This window comes from Balaenoptera ricei, chromosome 16 (assembly GCF_028023285.1).
Source record: "Balaenoptera ricei isolate mBalRic1 chromosome 16, mBalRic1.hap2, whole genome shotgun sequence".
Taxonomy (NCBI): Eukaryota; Metazoa; Chordata; class Mammalia; order Artiodactyla; family Balaenopteridae; genus Balaenoptera; species Balaenoptera ricei.
Window position 1 is genome coordinate 61,685,719 of NC_082654.1, and position 21,427 is coordinate 61,707,145.

The following is a 21,427-nucleotide window of genomic DNA, read 5'->3' on the forward strand; positions in this document are numbered from 1 at the left end:
TCTGTGTTCTGTTCTGTCTTTTTCATTTGTGTGTGCGTGGTTGTTTGGATTTTTTTTCTCCTGGATGGGTGGAGTAGTCCTCCTTTCCCCTACTAAAAGATAGCTAACAATTATGACTAGCAATTCCAAGGCAGTTAGTGGATTCTGGCTTATTTGAAAATCATATTTTTAGTTTCTCTTTTCCGTCTCACTTAGAATTTTGGGATGGAAGTCCACTCAGCCCTCAGAAGTAGACTGTGTTCTGTGTTTATAGTGTGTCTGTGGTAAAGGTTGCTTTTGAAATGTATACCTTGTCTTCCCCATGGTCATTACATTTCAATCTCAGAAAAATCTTTTCCATTGCCTCAAATAAGTGTAATAAGTAATACTTGAAAATTCATTTGACATCAAAGCTGATTAGTAACTTCTCACATGGAACATTCTCAAAGTAGAAGCGGTAATTGCTACTTTGAAATAAATGGCTGATTTCCATCTCCAGAACTCTTTTTGTATAGGGTGACTATATGTCTTGATGTGCTTGGGGCAGTACAGGTTTACACCTATTGTTTTGGTATAATAATTTTCATTAGTGCCTCCTTTCACTCTCAAAAGCATCCTGGTTTGGAAGGTAAATTTATATATTCCTCCACTTGTATATTGTTGTATTCTGATGCTTGAACAACTGTAAGCTTACTCATGGACATGCTTTCTTTCTTTTCTAATAGATCCTGAACATCAGAGAGCTAATGGTAACTTAAAATATTTTGAGTATATAATGGCTAAAGAAAAAGATGCCAATAAGTCTGCTTCAGATGATCAATCTGATCAGAAAACCACACCGAAGAAAAAAGGGGTTGCTGCGGATTACCTGCCAGAGAGACAGAAGTACGAAATGCTGTGCCGTGGGGAGGGTATCAAAATGGTAAAGTGGAAAAGCCAATTGTGTGTGTGTGGAAGTGCATGTGTGTGCGTGTTTGTACATAGTTCTAGAGAGATTTCAGAATTCTTTTATTTTTAAACTTTTGTGATAAAAATCAGAATTATTGATAAAGTATTACAGTATGCCACATCACTTTATTGAGGTGTCACACTTAATATGCTCCAACTCTTAGCAAAATAGCTTTAAAACAAAACTTGTGAATCATATACCATTACAATGCATTTTTGGTAATTATTACCCTTTTCATAGATTAAAACAGGCTTTTTAAGGTGAAGAATCAGATAATTTAAGGGAAGTGATAAAGTTTTTTCTTATATCTTAATGCAAAAAAGATTTCAGCAATCTTAAATAGAAATAATATACCATTCTAACCCACCCTGTGAAACAATGGATTTATCTATACAGTGATCTCTTTTGGTTCTGCTCCTAGTCAACCTAGACAAGATTGCCTAGTGAAATGTTTTCATCTATTTAAGAAATATTAAAACTGCACAAAGACTTTAAACAGATTTTGGCTTTAACATTTATTCTTTAAAATACTAAAATGTGTCTATAAATATCGCTTTGTTTATTGTATACCTATATTTATGTATTTGTACTCAGATTACCAGTGCTTCAGGATACTTAGTAGGTAATAGGCCAAAAATAATAAAGTTCAAGCGTGGGGAACATAGTTTTTGTTCAGCCTTAGGACTTTTCAGATCCTTTTTATGATAATGTGCATTATGAATAGGATATACTTTGTTTCTCAACATTAATTGATCATGGAATCCTTATTTAAGGAATATCATGTGGTACTAGTGTTCAGTTGAAAGCAGGCATACGTAGAAGGAGTTAGTGAATTTTTGAAGTGAGTACTTTTAAGTGAAAACATTTGAATAGTGTGTATCTTTTTCTCTACTACTGTTAAACTGAAGCTGGGTTTTATGTTTTTATGTTGATGACTTCCTGGTATTTGATGACTCACTGTTGACAGCCTAACCTCTAACAGCAAATAAGTAGATCATATTTATGTTGACATTTTTGATAAGTTTGTGGATTCCCAGAAGAACATGTTTACTTTCGCTTTGGGAGCTAATAAGTAAATACAAATTAGACTCATGAAACATTTTTTTAAAATTTCACATCTAAATATTTTAGTGTGTATCTTTTAAAGATAAGGACTCAAAAAATAACCACAATACCATTATCATGGTATTTCCAGTATCACAGTATTCATAGTAGTTCCATAGTATCATCAAATATCTAGTCAGTGTTCAGATTTCCAATAGTAAGCAGATATTTTTTATTGCCCTTAGAATCTCTTAAAGAAGAGAGCAAAATAGAACTACAGATATAAAAACAGAAGTCTGTTAATTTGCCAGTTTGTTGATGTAACACACACATGTCAACTCTGCCCCAGATCAAAAGAGCATCCTTTTTCTCAGAATAGTTAAATTCATCTCATCATCATATAAAAAACTTATTTGATATAAAACCTTGGATTTGATTCTAGGTAAATAAAGTACAAGAATAAACATGAATCATTATTTGTTTTTGTATAGTTAATAATTAAAACCAAAACTAATATTATTCCTACCTCATAATATGAAATACTTGTTTCATCAAGAGAAGAATCAGCAATGGAATAACTTACTTAGTTAATATAATACATAGATGATTGAAAGGAACATTTATTTGTTTTGTTGACCACTCTGTCTTTAATACCTGCTAGTAAAAGCACCTGGCTTCTTTAATAACTTATTTTCTCTTTTTCAGAGCTACCCATTTTCTTCTTTACTTTAAAAAAAAAATCCCTTAAATTTTTTTAAAATTGGGAGGTATTTGGGAAAACCTGGTTAGGTTTTGTTTTGTTTTCTTTTTTTTTTCTTTTAGAAACTTTCTGAGTGCTTCCCAGTTACTTTGTGAAGTTTGGAGCAGTGCTGGTCATTCATTTCATATTTCTATAAATATTTTATTATTTCTTTCATATTTACAATGCCTGAACTTTATTTTGATGAGAGAAGGGGTTAAAGAGAAACCTCACCTTTTAAAAATTTAAGGCCTACCATCTCTTCCAGAAAATAATCATTAATAAAACTTTTAAAATCCTGAAGGTCCCATTTGATGCAGAATATTTGCAGGGTACTGTTTTCTTTTGTGTGTTCTTCCTCAGATACTCTGTGTATACAGTAGCATGATTATTGTTTCTTATCTTCATAGGAACAAGCATTAAAAATACTATTACTCTAATATATTTATAATTTTTTTAACTTTATGTTTAGACTCCTCGGAGACAGAAAAAACTCTTTTGCCGCTACCATGATGGAAACCGGAATCCTAAATTTATTCTGGCTCCAGCCAAACAGGAGGATGAGTGGGACAAGCCTCGTATTATTCGCTTCCATGATATTATTTCTGATGCAGAAATTGAAATTGTTAAAGATCTAGCAAAACCAAGGGTAAATAATTTTTTTCTTTTTTTCTCTCCTCAATTTACTCTACCGGTGTTTCAGTTTTTTCCTTTGCAAGATTATAAAAATGATAATTGACGTGGCAATAAGCCCATAGATAGTTTTAGATATTGTTGTTGCAAACTAATGGAATTAACTAAGCTCTGTACCAGTTGTTCTCTGTTATCAATACAAATAACATACCTTGCAACTGGGTTTTAAGCCCTTATTTATGAAAATCATAGATGAGATTTTTTATTCACACTTGACAAATTTGTGTTTCAGCATCTTCCTGAAAAAGTTTTCTATGTACTTTGGGGTCCTTTAATCTCAGAGACTAATCAAAGACCAGCTTTTTATATCTTCTATAGTTTTATCTGAAATAATACTTGAAGTATTTTTATTCCTGTTTAGGTACATTATTACTAGAAGGATATAACTAGGTACAAACATCTTGCTAATCTGAAATAACGACATCATAGTTTTCTGACTTCAACCCACATCATTTATCTTAATAAGAAAAACAATTTATTGTAAACACAATCCTATAAACTTAGTGTTTAGCATAGAAATTCTTCTTTTGCGAGAGTGTGAGAAAGATTGCCCTTTATGCTCTTGCCTTTTTTCCCATCAGCTTGTTCTTAAAATCTGTTTGGTCTTATTGATAGTAAAATACAAACCGCCATCATTTTCATAAAGAGATTGTTAAATAAACACTAGGAATATTTTTGCTTGATTATTACACAGGAATTGGCAAATTTTTCTGTAAAGGTCCAGGTAGTGAATATTTTTTTAGGTTTTGCAGACTGTATAGCCTGTTATATAACTACTCACCTCTGCTGTTGCAGTGCAAAAGCAGCCATAGAAAATACATAAATGAATGTGGCTATATTCCAATGAAAGTTTATTTTTAAAAGCAGGTGGCTGGATGAATTTGGCCCATGGACCACAGTTTGCTGTTCCGTGTTATATCATAAAAGTTGAGTTGTCTGGATATCTGTACTGTAGAATAAACTTGAAGTCAGAATTTTTGTTGTTGTTGTTGTTAAGTTTTACTACTTTTCCAAATGGGTACTTTTTGTTTTTTACTAAAGATTACATTTTAAATGGAAAAGGCCAGTCTAATATGTATGGATGTTGTCCAAGGGAGTTCTTATAAATCTCTTAAGCAGAATGCCACTTATAATCACGTCATATTCTGTCATTCTCTTTTGGATTGTACTTCACTATTTGTGGTCAGTAAACCAAAATTACCTTGGTAGAATATTTATTAGGAATTCATTTCAGCTTGGAGATCAAGTCTTATATTTCTGGGTTTGGAGGCCTCAATCTTCAAAGTGGATGCCTCAGTTGGATTATTTGATCAAGAAATTCAATGGCAATAAAAATTTTATACTCTTTTGTTAACATCTGAATCATCCTTCATTTTTAGAAAAAAGTTTAAAATCATTATCTTGGCTGTCTTCTCTTTCTGTTTTTTAACATTTATGAGTTCCTTTCATCTGTCTTTGTGCTCATCCAAGATTATTTCACTGTTTATTTACATCTTGAAGGAAGAAAAGATGACCTTGAAACAAATTTTGAACATTATCTTTGCAAACATTTCCATCACCGAGAAAATTAAAACAAAAAGTTTGGAATGGATTATTAACTGCAAATAGCCATTCTTATAACTATAAATTAGACTTCAAATTTTAGAAATTTCTTTTCCTCACTTCACGTCCTCTAACCGTTGAAAGAAATTTAATTTCCAGTCTCTTTTGTTTGTGTACCCTCCATTCATGTGAAACAAAAACAAAAAATTTTAAAGAACTTTAAAAAATATAAAAAATTTAAAAATCAACAGGCTTTCAAGGCTAAACACAGGTGACTGGAAGTCTATGGAATTATTTTCTCTTTTTAGCCTCCTTTGTAAAAAAAAAATCCCAGAATTCTGACTGATTGGATAAATGTGATTCATTTTTTTTTTTTTGTTTTATAATGCAACTATTTTGATGGTTGGCTTCACAGCTGAGGCGAGCCACCATTTCAAACCCAATAACAGGAGACTTGGAGACGGTACATTACAGAATTAGCAAAAGGTAAGAGATGTGTATGCTGCATATTCTGCCCTCTAATGAGTGTTTTGTACATCCTACAGGAATTATTCATTTAAGGGAAGTAGGTCATTTTCAGTCTCCAGTCAAGTCACCACCTATTTTTATGCATGGATAAACTGCTTTGTGTTTCACAGGTCTTTCCCTTTAACTAGAAGTTCTGTTTTTAATATTTAATTGGTCTGTTATTTTTAGGGAGTTAATATGCTTTGCATCGCTCTTCAGGTTAGGAATCAAATATCCAGGAAATGGCTTTTATACTTGTTTTCTTTTTCTTGCCAAAGATGGGGGGAAAGAAAGCAGCAGCCTGGATTAATCTGGGAGTAGTCTTTGTTTATGTAGTTCTCTCATATTCATAAATGCTGTGGTGAATTCACATCATTCTTCATGATGATTGTATTGGCATTTGTTCATGCATCTTATAAAATAACATTGTCATTTTGGAGTAATCTATTTCTCCTGTTGGAGTTTTTATTTTAAAAAACTTGCTGACTTAAAAGCTGGCAATGGAAAGAACAGAGTTATGCTTCAGATCTCAGTCTTCCAAATGCTATTGCTTCTGAGTTTAGTTGCCTTTTACTTCACCAGAGAGATTTAACAACAGTTATAGCTTGGTGAGAGTTTTAAAAAATGAATTTAAAGAGACTAAAGAGACCACTAGTTATTCTTTTGTCAAATAATTTAAAGAACATTAAACTTCTAGATCTGAGAAAGCACCTGTGAAACCCAGTGCTATAAAAAATTTACATAGAGCTTCAAATGATTTTTTTAAAAAAAAGTGAAAGGACAATCTACAACAAAAATCTGTCAACCCATTTTCTCTTGATTTGGAAGTGGCTTTTCGTATTGCCACCTTTCTAAATGTTTTTGCTGATTCGAAACCATTACCTACCATCCAGACCAATCTGAACCCTTCCAATCACCTGTGGCTTGGCAAAACAAAACAAAACAAAAGCCCCAAATTGCCTGCTACTTGAGTAAGTCCTTGTCCTTTCTCTTTTTTTGTAGCTGAGCCGAGCTACAGTACATGACCCTGAGACTGGAAAATTGACCACAGCACAGTACAGAGTATCTAAGAGGTAAGGGAGTAATGGGAAGAATTTTAGTCATATTTGGACTGTTTTCTTTCTTTAGAATCTAATTTTCATAAAACCCATCATATGATTTCTAAGACCTAGGCTATTAGGCATAGGTATTGGATGACACCCGTGCCTGACTTTTCATGATGGATGTGGTTATGGGGCAGTTAATAGAAATTACTAGATTTTTAAATGCCTGCTGAGATATCCCAAACCCTATCTGATAAGTGAAGTTGTGTTCTCATATTAAAGTAAGGGAAGTTCCCAAAGAGTCTTCATTGAACAAGGCCTAATTTGGTCTTTGTAGTAAAGCAGGGGTTGAAAAATCTCTGGGTTACTCAGTAGCTGTAGGTAGTGAGAAAATGAATGCCTTGAAGGATTACCTAACAAATCCTCTGCAAGTCAGTTGGTTTCAAATTCTTTACTTTTAACAATATTTAAGAGAATCTCCTTAAGTTATTGGCTGATAGATCACTGAAATAATTTTTAGTAAAAGGTCACTATATAACTTATAAGTGTATATAACATATAGGAGCTCACAAAATAAGTGACATTATTTCAACAGAACTCCTTTTCCATCTACTTATTTACATAAAGGTTTCTCAGCTCTCATAAAAATGAAAATAGAAGTATCATTGAGCTGAATTCCGTCTCATTGTAGCAATATTTATTCACAGATATAATACCTAATTGAAAATAACAAAATGAGCTTTATCCATCTCATTAGGAATATTTTAATATATTTTCACTTTTTATATTTAATGATGATTGTTTAATCATGTTCTTTAGATTAATGTATACTAATTATAATTGTAATAAACCATTCTAGGAGACACTTTTTTTTTTTTTTTAACACTTAGGCCTTTATGTTATAGGAAATTTATATTTTTATCAGTTTACATAAATATTTTTCTTGTATAGAAGTATAATGTGATGAATAAAAGACTTTTGGTCATAGAAATATATCACTCTAGGACAGGCCTTCTCAACCTCAACACTATTGACATTTTGGATCAGATGATTGTTGTTTGTTGACTGACCTGAGCCTCATAGGATGTTTAGCAGCATCTCTAGTGCCCACTGGATGCCAGAAGCACCCATCATCCCAGTTGTGACAATCAAAAATGTCTTCAGACATGGCCAAATGTCCCCTGGTAGGCAAAATTCCCACCACCATGCCTGGGAACTCTACCTCTCTACCCCTGTTGAGAACCACTGTTTTAAGATAAGAATGGAATGAAAATGCAAGTTCAAGGAAAAAAAGAAAAGAATAATGTAAAATTTCCAAGTTTTTAAAAAATGCTTCATTAATGTATTCTTTATAAAGTGGATGATGGTGGGCATAAAATCATTATGGTATTTAGAGTCCACTGGATACATAAAACAAGTAATCATTTTTCAGAAATTACCACTGTTTTCAGAATGACAGAATTAAATCCTCTGAAACTCTTACGATGAAAAATTTCATTTGTCAACTAAAAATTGTGCAAAGGAGTACATAGATTTTAACAACTATCTTAGGTACTCAAACAAAAAAAGTTAACATTGTTGCTATAAGTCATAGCAAAAGTACTATAAAGGCTAGACAGAATGCATTGATTTCATTTCCTTAATTACTCTTTTTAGGCAAAGCTTTATGTCCTTCACATATTAACCTTCAGCATCCCCACACACATACTCTGATCTCCTAACTGTTTGCCCTATACCACTACCTGTCCCCTTGCCCCTAATCACATTCCTATAATGTGATTTTGATTTTAGTAACACTAATACAAGGTAAGGATTTGCAGTAACTAATTTGGATAGACATATTGAGCCATGGTTTATAATGCTTCTGTGCATAGTAAGTAACCCTCGTTTTGAGTAAGCTAATTTTCCATTTACAGAACCTTATTCATGTCTAAAAAAATGAAGCCGTTATCTATTTTTAAAAAAATAACTAAATCCATTATATATTTTATCAGATTACATGGTGTTAGGCATTTTTACTGTCATAAAGCTAGTAAGTATCTAAATTCTCCAGATTTTGCTGTTTTTAGGAATCGTTTTAAAACAAAATTTTATGAACTTAGTGTTCTAGAAGTCATTTTTGGAAATTTTCTATATATACAGTAGACCTTTTGACAAAATATTCAGCCCACAGAGTCATTGGGCTTTTACCAACAATTCAAAATAAATTACTCTCAGAAAGGTGGTCTACAAACATTTTTTCTCTGTTAGGAACTAAATACCTCTAAATATTTTGAACTTATTTTTTAAATATTATAATTTTATAGCTCTGAGAAGCAATTTTATTGGATTTTTGAGAAAGGCCCAATGATACTTCATATTATTTATAATAGCAGAAGATATTTAGCCAGTAGCATTAGAAGCATTAGAAGACTGAGTAACACTACAATAAATTCACCCAGGCTTGGCAAAGTATGCAGTGTGGGTGTGTGTTTGTGTTCAAAACAACATAGTAAAGTAGTAAAAAAAAAAGAGTTCCACAGCACAGTGATTTTCATCTTTACTCTTAAGGAAAATTGTTCATCAGCCCTTTTAAAAATAAAATATTTATGTTGAGAGAGAGCTCTTAACTGTTAAGGAAGGAATTTGCTCCATAAAATATCTAATACATTTCATATTTTAACAAATTAAAAGTTTCTACTATTTTGGAAATTTGATAGCTATGTCAAGACATTTTCTACCCATCACTGTAAATCTGAATTTGAAGATTTTACAAGTGTAATAAATGAGTGTTTTCTGTTTCCTTCGTATTTTATGCCTCTGAAGAAGGCATCTCAAATGCAAAATAGCAGAAAGAGTTTATGTGTACTGATGTCAGTTAATGTGATCCCTTTTACTCTGGGAACATCTGTATTTTGAAAGGCTCAGAAGGGAATTTCAAATATCTGTATTTTGAGAAATTTCTTAAGTGATTGCATCATCATCTGTGGAAGTAAAAATATGTTCCAGTGTTCTAGCAAATAGAATTTTCTTTGGGCAAAGTATGTGTGGAAATCCATTACTGTTTAAAAACATAAAGTTTTTTTTTTTTTTTTTTTTTAAACATAAAGTTTTAATTTACTTTATTGACTATCTGTGAACTTTTGGCAAATCATTTTCTGTCTTTTCCAATATTAAAAAAAAAGAAATTTACTACAACTTGTTAATGGAGAAGCTAATAATTTTGGCTAAATCAGAGAAATGGAATTTTAGTTTTTGAGAGGTAAACGTTCAGTTGTATGCTCTGAGAAGACAGTTTAGTTATTTGAGCTCATAAGTCCAGTTAAAGCAATATAAATAATGAGATATGCAAATAAACAGTCTATTTAGTATGATAGAAAAAGCTTCTTTGATTTTGGTGGAATCAGAATCACTTCTTGGAAGTGATTTCATTTTTTTTACTTTCAAGTACAGATTCCTACACTATGATATTTTATTATGCTTAAGATTTAATTTTCCCCATGTTAATAAGGAGCAAATACAGTGTAAAAATATATTAATATTTTTACAATATAGAGGGCAATGCAAATAGCTTTGTTTTTTTAAATTTTATTTTATTTTTTATACAGCAGGTTCTTATTAGTTATCTATTTTATACATATTAGTGTATAGATGTCAATCCCAATCTCCCAATTCATCCCACTGCCACCCGCCCCGCAAATAGCTTTGAATGATATCAGATTTTTTTTTTTAAGTGGCATAATTTTTTTTAATGAATAATTTTTTAAAATAAATTTATTTATTTATTTTTGGCTGTGTAGGGTCTTTGTTGCTGCACACAGGCTTTTCTCTAGTTGTGGCGAGCAGGGTCTACTTTTTGTTGCGGTGCACAGGCTTCTCATTGCAGTGGCTTCTCTTGTTGTGGAGCACGGGCTCTAGGCGTGCGGGCTTCAGTAATTGTGACACGCGGGCTCAGTAGTTGTGGCTTGTGGGCTCTAGAGCGCAGGCTCACTAGTTGTGGTGCACGGGCTTAGTTGCTCAGCGGCATGTGGGATCTTCCCAGACCAGGGCTGAAACCCGTGTCCCCTGCATTGGCAGGTGGATTCTTAACCACTGCGCCACCAGGGAAGTCCAAATTGGCATAACTCTTTTTTTTTTTTTTTAATTTTTATTTTTTATTTATTTTTTATTTTTTTAATGCTATTCTTGTCTGCTTACATTCTTTTTTTAATGTATGTATGTATGTATGGCTGTGTTGGGTCTTCGTTTCTGTGCGAGGGCTTTCTCTAGTTGTGGCAAGCGGGGGCCAGTCTTCATCGAGGTGCGGGGGCCACTCTTCATCACGGTGCGCGGGCCTCTCACTATCGCGGCCTCTCGTTGCCGAGCACAGGCTCCAGACGCGCAGGCTCAGCAACCGTGGCTCACGGGCCAAGCTGCTCCGCGGCATGTGGGATCCTCCCAGACCAGGGCTCGAACCCGCGTCCCCTGCATTGGCAGGCATACTCTCAACCACTGCACCACCAGGGAAGCCCTGGCATAACTCTTAACAACAGCATTGCCTTCTATTGGGTAGAACAGTGGTTCTCAGATTGAGATAACTGAAATGGATAGATCTATAGTGTTGTATAATGGTCCCACTAAGAACCAAAGGGACTGGATAAATTCCCAGTCTGGATGATTAGCCTTTCTTTGTTAACTATTAAGCACTTAGAGAAGAATTATTGAAAGTTTTGCCCTCTGTAATTGGCACTTTGGGCCCTGCATTATCTTTTGCCTTTGCAAAAAATCACATAGTGGCATTCAAGTTATATTAATCATATTTCCTTTGGAGGTTTTATAACAGTCTTCAAAACCTCCAAAATGGTGTTGTCTATTTACTTGAGCATGCCTTCCTTAGTATTAGAAATACAGTCATGCAGTGTGAGAATGTTTCTCCTTACTTAAATAAAGCATTCCAGTGATATTTTTAAAAAGCATATATTAAAAGAATAATAAAGATTTTTCAACAGTAGAAATTCATTAGAAATGAAAAAAAAAATATTGCAGTGTTACTCTGCATGTACAACTTAGCTCTCACTTTCCTGTCATTAAGAACAAAATAAATATATTTTGGGTTATCTAGTTATTAATGGAAAAAAGGGACACATACAAAATTATCTGGAGAAAGAATTCTGTTTTTCTCCTGGCACTAAATTATGTTTTGTGGAAAAAACACTGTAAAACTTAGTTGACATTTTCAATTATAATTGTACAAAAGATAAAGAATGTTATTCAAATGATTTTTTTCCTGTTACAGTAAATACTATAACTTTACATTCTAACTCAGTTAAAGCACTGGGTACTAGAAGAAAGAATGTTGATTTCTGATTACTTAATTTAATGTAGGAGTAAGACTTCCAGATCCTAAAGAATTGACAGTTAACATATTATAGTATCATTGTCTCCACTGAATTTTTAAATTTTTAAAACAACTCAGAGCTAATTTCTTCAACTACCCGATAGGTCTACAATAATGTTGCTGAAGATGGATTAGCAGTAATGCTTTAAGGGTGGGATCTAGATGAATAAAATGTTTTAAACATATGGAGTTCTCCAGCTTAGGAAAATCTTAGTATATTTTGGAGAGGTTTTCATGTAAAAGTCAAATTAAGTGAAATAACTTCCTATGTAGAACTCATTTTCCTCTCTAATGACTATGGCAGAACCACAATTAAGATAAGTTTATTTTTAAGTTGCAGTTATCAATGACTTTCTCTCATCTGAGGCTTAACTGCTAAGCCTCAAACCTTCTATTGAGATCATTTGTGATATAACAAGAAGTGCAGATTAAAACTTTTTTTAAAAAGTAAAAAAATTAAAATATTTTTGCCTCTAAGATTGGCAAAGATTGAAAAGATTGATACTGGCAAGGATTTTATGAAATGGGCACTCTCATAAACAGTTGATAGAAGTATAAATCACTGAAACTTTTTTGGAGGGCAATTTGACATCATTTATCAAATTGTAAACGTCATCTAGCAGTTCCACATCTAGGAATTTGTCCTACAGAGATATTCCCATAAGTACGCAAAGATATACAGAAATTTCTGTTACAATATTGTTTGTACTAGAGAAAAATTAGAAACAACCTTATTTAACCAGTGCTTTATTGACTGACCTTCATGGTCATTTTGAAATTAAAGGTATTTTATTTTAAAAAGAAAAGCAGTAATTTAAAAAACAATGAGGAATGGAAATGTAAAGTGTTACAGTTGCTGTGGAAAACAGGCTGGCAGTTCCTCACAAAGTCAAACATAGGATTATGATATGATGCAGAAATTCCACTTCTAGGTATATACCCCCAAAAATTGAAAGAAGGGACTCAAACAGATTACTTGTACACCCATGTTCATAACAGCGTTATTCACAGTAGTCAACAGGTGGAGGCAACCCACGTATCCATTAATGGATGAATGGTTAAACAAAATGTGGTATAAACAAATTATGGACTATATTCAGCCTTAAAAAGGAATGAAATTCTGATACATGCTATATAACATGGATGAACTTTGAGGACATTATACTAAGTGAAATAAGCCAGGTACAAAAGGACAAATATGGTATGATTCTACTTACAGGGGGTACCTAGAATAGGCAAATTCATACAGACAAAAAGTGTATAAGAGGTTACCAGGGGCTGGGAGGAGAGGGAAATGGCAAATTACTGTTTAATGGGTACAGAGTTTCAGTTTGGGATGAAGAAAAAGTTTTGGAAATAGATAGTGGTGATGGTTGCATGACTTTGTGAGTGTACTTAACACCACTGAATTGTACACTTAAAAATGGTTAAAGTGGTTAATTTTATGTGTATTTTACCATATTTTTAAAAAAATGGTTAAAGTGGTTAATTTTATGTTGTGTATTTTTTAACCACAATAATTTTTAAAAAATGAGGCAGTGCTATGTGTATTGACTAGGAAAGATGTCAGAAGTATTTTCAGGGGGAAAAAGTGTATGTGTATATTATGGTGGAAGATTGAAGGGTGGATTCTTTTTTTTTTAATTCTCTCTGTATGTTTGTTTATACACGGGGTAGAACTGTTGAGAGGATACATATCTATTTGTTAATAGTGTTTACCTGTGGGGAGTGGGACTAGGAAAGGAACTTCATACACTTTTATACTGTTTGAAAAATTTTTAATTTTGTTTATTTATTTATTTAATTTTATTTTTGGCTGCGTTGGGTCTTAGTTGCGGCACGTGGAATCTTTCGTTGCAGCGCGGGGGCTCTTCGTTGTGGTGTGTGGGCTTCTCTCTAGTTGTGGTGCATGGGCACCAGAGCATGCAGGCTCAATAGTTGTTGCACGCAGGCTCTCCAGTTGTGGTGTGTGGGCTCCAGAGAGCGTGGGTTCTGTATTTGCAGCACGCGGGCTTCTCTGTAGTTGTGGCGCACAGGCTCAGTAGTTGCAGTGCGCGGGCTTAGTTGCCCCGCGGCATGTGGGATCTTAGTTCTCTGACCAGGGATTGAACCCGTGTCCCCAGCATTGGAAGGTGGATTCTTAACCACTGCGCCACCGTGTTTGAAATTTTTATAATAAGTATTTCTTTAAAAAATAGCTTTATTGATTCACCCATTTGAAGTGTACAAGTCAGTGGTTTTTAGTATATTCAGAGACTTGTGCATCCATCACCACAATTAATTTTAGAACATTTTCATTATACTCCTTAGCCATAACCCCTCAATCCTTAGTCCTCTCCCTGCCCCAGCCCTGGGCAACCACTAATCTGCTTTCTGTCTTTATGGATTTGCCTCTTCTGGATATTTTTTATATACTACATGGACTTTTAGTGTCTGGCTTCTCACTTGGCATGTTTTCAAGGTATGGCTGAACAACATTCTTTTGTATGGATATGCCACCTTTTATCTATCTTATCTGTTGATAGATATTTGGGTTATTTCTACTTTTTTGGCTATTATGAATAATGCTGTTCTGAAATTCATGTCTTTTGAGGCACAAACGTTTATTTTGATGATGTCCTGTTTATTTTTGTTGTTGCTGCTTGTACTTTTGAGGTCATAGGTAAACCATATGCCAATTTTTTTTCTAAAAGTTTTGTAATGTTAGCTTATATATTTAGGTCTTTAATCCCTTCTGAGTTAATTTTTTTATTATGGTGTGAGGTAGGGGTCCATCTTCTTTGTTTTGCATATGGTTATCCAGTGTCCCAGAACCATTTGTTGAATATAACAAGCATTTCTTGCTTCCATAATTTTAAAACTATAAAAGTAAAAGACTGGAATGATAATTTGCTAAAATGGCAAAAGTAAATGTGTTCTTGGTAACAGGGGACTTCAGTCTGAAGAGTTAGTAAGCAAGGAAAAGATTAAAGATAGAAAGGGAGCCAATAACTGCTGGAGTAAGGCCTATGGAAAAGGTAGATTCAAAAGTATGGATAGACGCTCCAGCCTCTGAAAGGCTGAAGTACAATGCTTCTACCAAAGTACAAGAGAAAAATGTAAGAATAGATGCTTAAGAATTGGTGGTAGCAGAAAAGAGAGTTGAAGATGTCAGAAGACAGGTTCTCTTGGGTGATAGGTTCCAGGATGAAATAGGAACAGTTATTTTATCAAGATGTATTTAGTTTGAAACTTTATTAGAACACTTGCCAATCTTGTGTTGCAGTTATCTATAAAAATCAAGTCAGTAGTTGGTTGCTTATAAAATTCAAAAATCTATGAAATTGTTGCTAGGCAAAAAAGGTACATTGACATACGAGATTAGTTCTACCAGGAACTTGGTCAGAATTGGAAGAAATAAGTTCTTAGTATATTTATCAGCTACATCCTTTATAAAAATAAAATTCTTGGATTCTTCCTATTTCTGTGACACAGAGGAATTCTACTTGGCCAATCCCTATAAATTTGCATGAGATCATCAGACAAATACTTATGGTAAAGTAAAATAAATCTTGGATTAGTTCTAAGACGTCTTCAGGATTCATTCATTCAGCAAATATTTATTGAGCATCTACTATGTGCCAGGCACTATGGATATAGTGGTGAGCAAAACCAGGCAGAATTTATATGTATTTGGAACTAGTAGTTGAATGAAGATGTCTTACCTTAATCAAATAACAAATTAATGTACAATTGTTATAAATGCCACAAAGGAAGGATATGTAGTACTATAAAAACATACTGGGGTGGCTGCCTTCTCCACTTCCAGATGCATGGAGGTAGCGTCTCCCTGATGTGCTTCGGGTTGCAGGTAGTTGCCAACCCTGAGATTAATGGAGGGCTGTGAGATGCCCACGATGGTTCTGCAGGCACAGGTGCCACTACCCTCCCACCTCCCAATCTAGGGTGATTCTCATAGTAGCATCCAGTAGGTGCCCACCAAAGTCACCGTGATCCATTAGATATTAAAGGTACCACAAGCTTGATTAGTTTTGTGACGAACACTTAAGTTCTTTACATCAAAGAAAACATTGAGTATCTTAACAAAGAGACAAAGATACTTCTTTCCTCTTGGAAAGAAGAGTGTCAGCAGGACCTCAATCTTTTTTTTTTTTTAATATTTATTTATTTTGGCTGTGCTGGGTCTTAGTTGCAGCATGTGGGATCTTTAGTTGTGGCATGTGGGATCTTTAGTTGCGCCATGCGCGCTTCTTAGTTGCAGCATGCAGACTCTTAGTTGCTTCATGTGGACTTCTTAGTTGTGGCATGCAAACTCTTAGTTGCAGCATGCATGTGGGATCTAGTTCCCCAACCAGGGATCAAACCTGGGCCTCCTGCATTGGGAGTGTGGAGTCTTACCCACTGGACCATGAGGGAAGTCCCAGGACCTCAGTCTTTTGAGGAAACAGGCTGAAGAGGATTCCCATGGGGTTGGGGTATTCTGATCCCTGCAGCATCAGGGAAATGGAGTGGATGACGCAAAATAGATGGTCTGTGCTGTGGTAGATAATGTGTGCTGGCAAATGTCTCTGGACAGAAAGACCTTGGTACTGAAATAACTTCAGGGCTACGTGGCGAGCAGCATTCACAGCTGGGTGCATGAAAGTAGCATTCTTTGAAGATGTAGTTCCAGCAGTTAAGAATGGAGAAGCTGGAATGAACGTGTATATCTATTCTTCAGGGAGTGTGGGAGCACAGAAACTAGTACTTGGGCAGTGTACAGAGGAAGATATTGGTGAGTTGTCAATGTTACTTTGATACCAAGATTGGGCAAAGTGGAGAATGAGTTGCTGAATGATTGTGAACAGTATTGAGTGCTCGGTCAACAATGTCCTGTTTACGATAGACATTACCCTCGAGGCTAGTGCTACTGAGGAAGTGGACATGTATGTAGCTGTGGTGATAAGACATGACAGTGTGGGATTGACACATGATGAAAAGACTAGAGGTACATCAAATCCTTCAGCAAATTGTACTTGCCCTTCTCAACCTAGAAAAGGATTTCTAAGGAAGACAAACTGTTCCTCGAAGTTACCCCTGTTGTCTAGCTTTAATGGTAAAAGCGACTTACTTTAAAAAATGTATATGTATACACACAAATATGTATGCAAATATGTGTGTGCTCAAATTACCTTCCACAGGTATATGAGTGGAAAAAACTCAGTTCGGTGAAATGAAAACTTACTCTATTATATGTAAAAATTGTTTGAAACCACAACACTAACACTTATTGAAGGCAAAGTGTAGATATTAGAAGAAATGACTAAAATACAGATCAAATATGTCAGGTATCAGGTCACGCACCAAAATGGAAAGCTAGTTTTGAGAAGTTATTCAGAAGCCTTGCTGTTTTAAAAGCTGGCAGTGTTTCAAAGGCTTATTCCTAATAATAATAATTGCCCCCGTTTAATTGTGAAGGAATAAAATTTAGATCACAATAGCTGCATTTCACAATATTTGCTTAACTGTATACAAAAGACAAAGATATTTGCTTGTTCTCCAAAAGAGGGCAACATTAGAAAGAAAACTCACTTCAGTTTTGAACAATTGAATGTCTATTACTTAAGAAGAAGCTCTTTAAATCAGTGCACCTTTTCTCTGGTACAGTAAACAATTGCTTTACCAGTGAAAAGGTGCATTGATTTAACAGCCAAAAAAGAGATATAGTTCTTAATATTTCATGAAACAGCCCTAATCCTGTCAGTTGTTTTCATTATAGATTTTATAGTTGCCTTTCTGACCACTTCTTAGCAGTCTGAGAAAATATACTGTTATTTACTATTAAAAAAAATGATTTTACTGAAATCAGCCCATCAGATCAAGAGGAATCCTGATGCATTTTCCTCTGAAATGGATGTGAGAAATGTAAATTTTGTAATGAGAAATGTAAATTTTGTAACAGTATTATTTATCTTCGTTCACTTCTAATAGCATGTCATGTCAATTTCATGTGATTACTTAAAAACTTTTTCCTCTTACTGTTCCAAAAACAAAACAAAACAAAAACCTGGTCTGGCACAGGAGGAGTCAAGGAAGGCTCCTCTGAAGAAGAGATGACTAAAATGATAATCCAAAGGCTTAAATTTGCAAAGTTAAGCAGAAGAGTACTCTGGGTAGAGATGAGCATGTGCACTAGCCTTTGGGCAAGAAGAAACATTGTTGAATAAGTGCTACTGGGGCACTGGGAGAAAGGCAAAATACAGTGTGAGAGGCTGAGGGAGACCAGGAGGGAACATCCAGAGAGACTAAAGGAATACCTGGAGAATGAATGAGTCAGGGGGAGAGTTTCAAGAAGGATGAACATTCTGAAATGTTACTAAAAGAGCAAATACTATGAGAATGGGAAAATCTTGTTAGATTTAGTAGCATAGTAGGGTTATGGGTGAGATATTAGCAAGAGCAGTTTTGATGGGAGTGATGGGGACTAAAGCTAAATTGGAATGGATTGAGAAGTGAGGAGTCAGTGAAAAGGTTGACTTGAAGATGGAGGAGAAAGAAGTTGGTGGCTGGAGAGAGAAAGAATTGAGGGAAAGAATTTAAATTTAATTAATTTAAATTAATTTAAATTTAAATTTTTGCTTATTTATTTAATGGGAGAGTCTAAAGCCCCGTTAAAAGCTGTGGGAGGAATTATTGAGAAGAGATATTGATTATATGAGAGAGAGAAGGGCTCATCAATGATTTATGGTTCCTAAAATGGCAGGAGATAATAGAATTTAAGGCAGAGGATTGGCCTTAGATAATGGAGAGAAATCTCCTCTTGGAACTGGAATGAACTAGAATGAACTATGTATAAGGAAAAGATTGTATGGTTTCTATTTTATCTGTGACATAGGAGATGTGTAATCCACTGAGTAAAGGAGTCTGAGGTGGGTTGGGGTTCAGAATAGAGGCGAGAGAAAGAGTAAGGCCCATTTGGAGTTAGTGTTCATGATTGTTTTGTTTTTTGTTTTTTTTGGCTGCGTTGGGTCTCGTTGCTGCACGTGGGCTTTCTCTAGTTGCTTCAAGCGGGGGCTGCTGTTCGTTGTGGTGCGCGGGCTTCTCATTGCAGTGGCTTCTCTTGTTGTGGAGCACGGGCTCTAGGTGCACGGGCTTCAGTAGTTGCAGGCTGCGGGTTCAGTGCTTGTGGTTCGCGGGCTCTAGAGTGCAGGCTCAGTAGCTGTGGCACACAGGGCTTAGTTGCTCTGCGGCATGTGGGATCTTCCTGGACCAGGGCTTGAACCCATGTCCCCTGCATTGGCAGGCGGATTCTTAACCACTGCGCCACCAAGGAGGTCCCAGTGTTCATGAATTTTTAGTGGAACATATCTGCCCTATCTCATGACTTTTTCCAATACGATTTGGTGATATAGGTATAAGCTTGGAGAAAAGAAATTCATCAGGCTTGTGTTTTTTGCCAGACAGGTGAGTTTAGGCTTTTAATCAAGAATGCTGTTGAGGAATTCTCCGGCGGTCCAGTGGTTAGGACTCCACGCTTCCACTGCAGGGGCACACGTTTCATCCCTGGTTGGGGAACGAAGATCCTGCAAGCTGCGTGGCGCGGCCCAAAAAAAAAAAAAAAGAATACTGTTGAAATGATGGACCAAAGCTTGATGAGAGAAGTGAAGAAAGAAAAAGTCTGATAGACTGGGAAAAAGCATATGTAAAGGAGAGAGTTGAATTTTGCTGTGCCATGTTATTGAGCTATAGTTCCCATACCGTAAAATTCACCCTTTAAAGTATACAGTTCGGTGGTTTTTAGTCTTTTTTAGCTGTGCAGTCATCACCATTATCTAATTCCAGAACATTTTCACCACCCCAAAAGAAAATCCTGTACCCATTAGGAGTCATTCCTTAATACCGCCTTCTCGTGGCAACCACTAATCTACTTTCTGTATTGATTTGCCTGTTCTGGACATTTCATATTAATGGAATCATAATGTGTGACCTTTTGTGTCTGACTTATCTTTCTTAACATAATGGTTTCAAGGTTCATCCATGTGGTGGCATGTATCATTACTTCCTTTTCATGACACAATAATCTGTCTTATGGATATATAACATTTTATGTATCTGTCCATCAGTTGATGGACATTTGTATTATCTCCACTTTTTGGCCATTATTAATAATGCTACTATGAATACTTATGTACAAGTTTTGGTATGACCACACGTTTTAATTTCTCTTGGGTATACACCTAGGAGTGGAATTGCTAGGTCATATGGTAACTCTGTGTTTAACAATTTGAGGAACTGCCAAAGTGTTTTCCAAAGTGGCTGCACCATTTTACATTCCTACCAGCAATATATGAGGGTTCTAATTTCTTCACATCATCACCAACACTTATTATTGTACACCTTTTTGGTTATAGCCATCCTACTGGGTGTGTTGGGTACCTTTTAAAACTTTTTTATTTAGGCAAGTAATACATGAATTTTTCTTATAAAACATTAACATTATATAAATCAGGCTAAAACCCCTATGACCTTCACCCTGGCCAGTTCCTATACCTTATCTAAAAGGAACAGTTGTTTTCATTTTGATGTATGTATTTTCCAGAATTAAAAAAATTCTCAGTGTAGATAGTCCTATATAGTCTTCTTACATTAATCCATCTGTTTTCATAAAAACTCAGTAATAAATGATATTAGTTTTTTTCCCTTTCCAACCTCTAACTGTAGAATGTAACATATTTTAAAAATTATAACATCATTAGTAAAAATCGTATCAAAGAAGTAAATGAAGTAAATGCCTATAGATAAAGCCTTAATGTCCTGTATATTATGGCTTTTTAAATGACAGCTATTGGTCCTCATGTATTGAAACTTTATCAGTAAAACTAATAATTTTCTTCTTGTTTTTAGTGCCTGGCTCTCTGGCTATGAAAACCCTGTGGTATCTCGAATTAATATGAGAATACAAGATCTAACAGGACTAGATGTCTCCACAGCAGAGGAATTACAGGTAGGTAATCACATCCTACACTTCTTCAAAAGATGCTTCAGATGAGATTTTTTCTGTCACTATACAGGCAGTACTCAATTTGCATGATACTTTGAGACTGTAAAAGTGAATATATAAGCTGAAACCATATACAGTGATCTTAATAATCAGTAGGAAAAATTGTTCTGTGACCTTTAAAATTTTTTATCAAGACATTAAAAACTCTTACTGTTGAGTATAAACTTATAGGGAAATGAAAAATATGTAAAACTAGTATTTATTAAGTACACTGTGATTTTTTTTTTCATTCCTAGGCCTGTCAGGTGGCCATGGCAGTTTTTTTTTTTAATTATTTTTATTTTATTTATTTATTTTTGGCTGTGTTGGGTCTTCGTTGCTATGCACAGGCTTTCTCTAGTTGGGGCGAGCGGGGGCCGCTCTTCATTGCGGTGCGCGGGCCTCTCGTGGTGGCTTCTCTTGTTGCGGAGCACGGTCTCCAGGCGCGGGGGCCTCAGTAGTTGTGGCACGTGGGCTCTGGAGCGCAGGCTCAGTAGCTGTGGCGCACGGGCCCAGCCGCTCCATGGCATGTGGGACCTTCCCAGACGGGGGCCCA

General features: G+C 35.1%; 1 protein-coding gene and 1 pseudogene across 2 annotated transcripts in view; both read left to right on the plus strand.

The window, feature by feature from the left end:
- P4HA1 (prolyl 4-hydroxylase subunit alpha 1) overlaps positions 1 to 21,427 on the plus strand; it is an 85,991-nt gene that overhangs the window by 47,280 nt on the left and 17,284 nt on the right. Inside the window, exons 7-10 of one of the 2 annotated variants that reach the window (XM_059899551.1) lie at positions 705 to 901; positions 3,184 to 3,360; positions 5,362 to 5,432; positions 20,736 to 20,835. In XM_059899551.1, coding sequence (XP_059755534.1) covers positions 705 to 901; positions 3,184 to 3,360; positions 5,362 to 5,432; positions 20,736 to 20,835 — 545 coding nt within the window. Of the gene's footprint in view, positions 1 to 704; positions 902 to 3,183; positions 3,361 to 5,361; positions 5,433 to 6,455; positions 6,527 to 20,735; positions 20,836 to 21,427 lie in introns of both variants that reach the window. The other variant, XM_059899552.1, reaches the window with a different exon arrangement.
- Positions 16,280 to 16,885, plus strand: LOC132350851 (enolase-phosphatase E1-like; annotated as a pseudogene).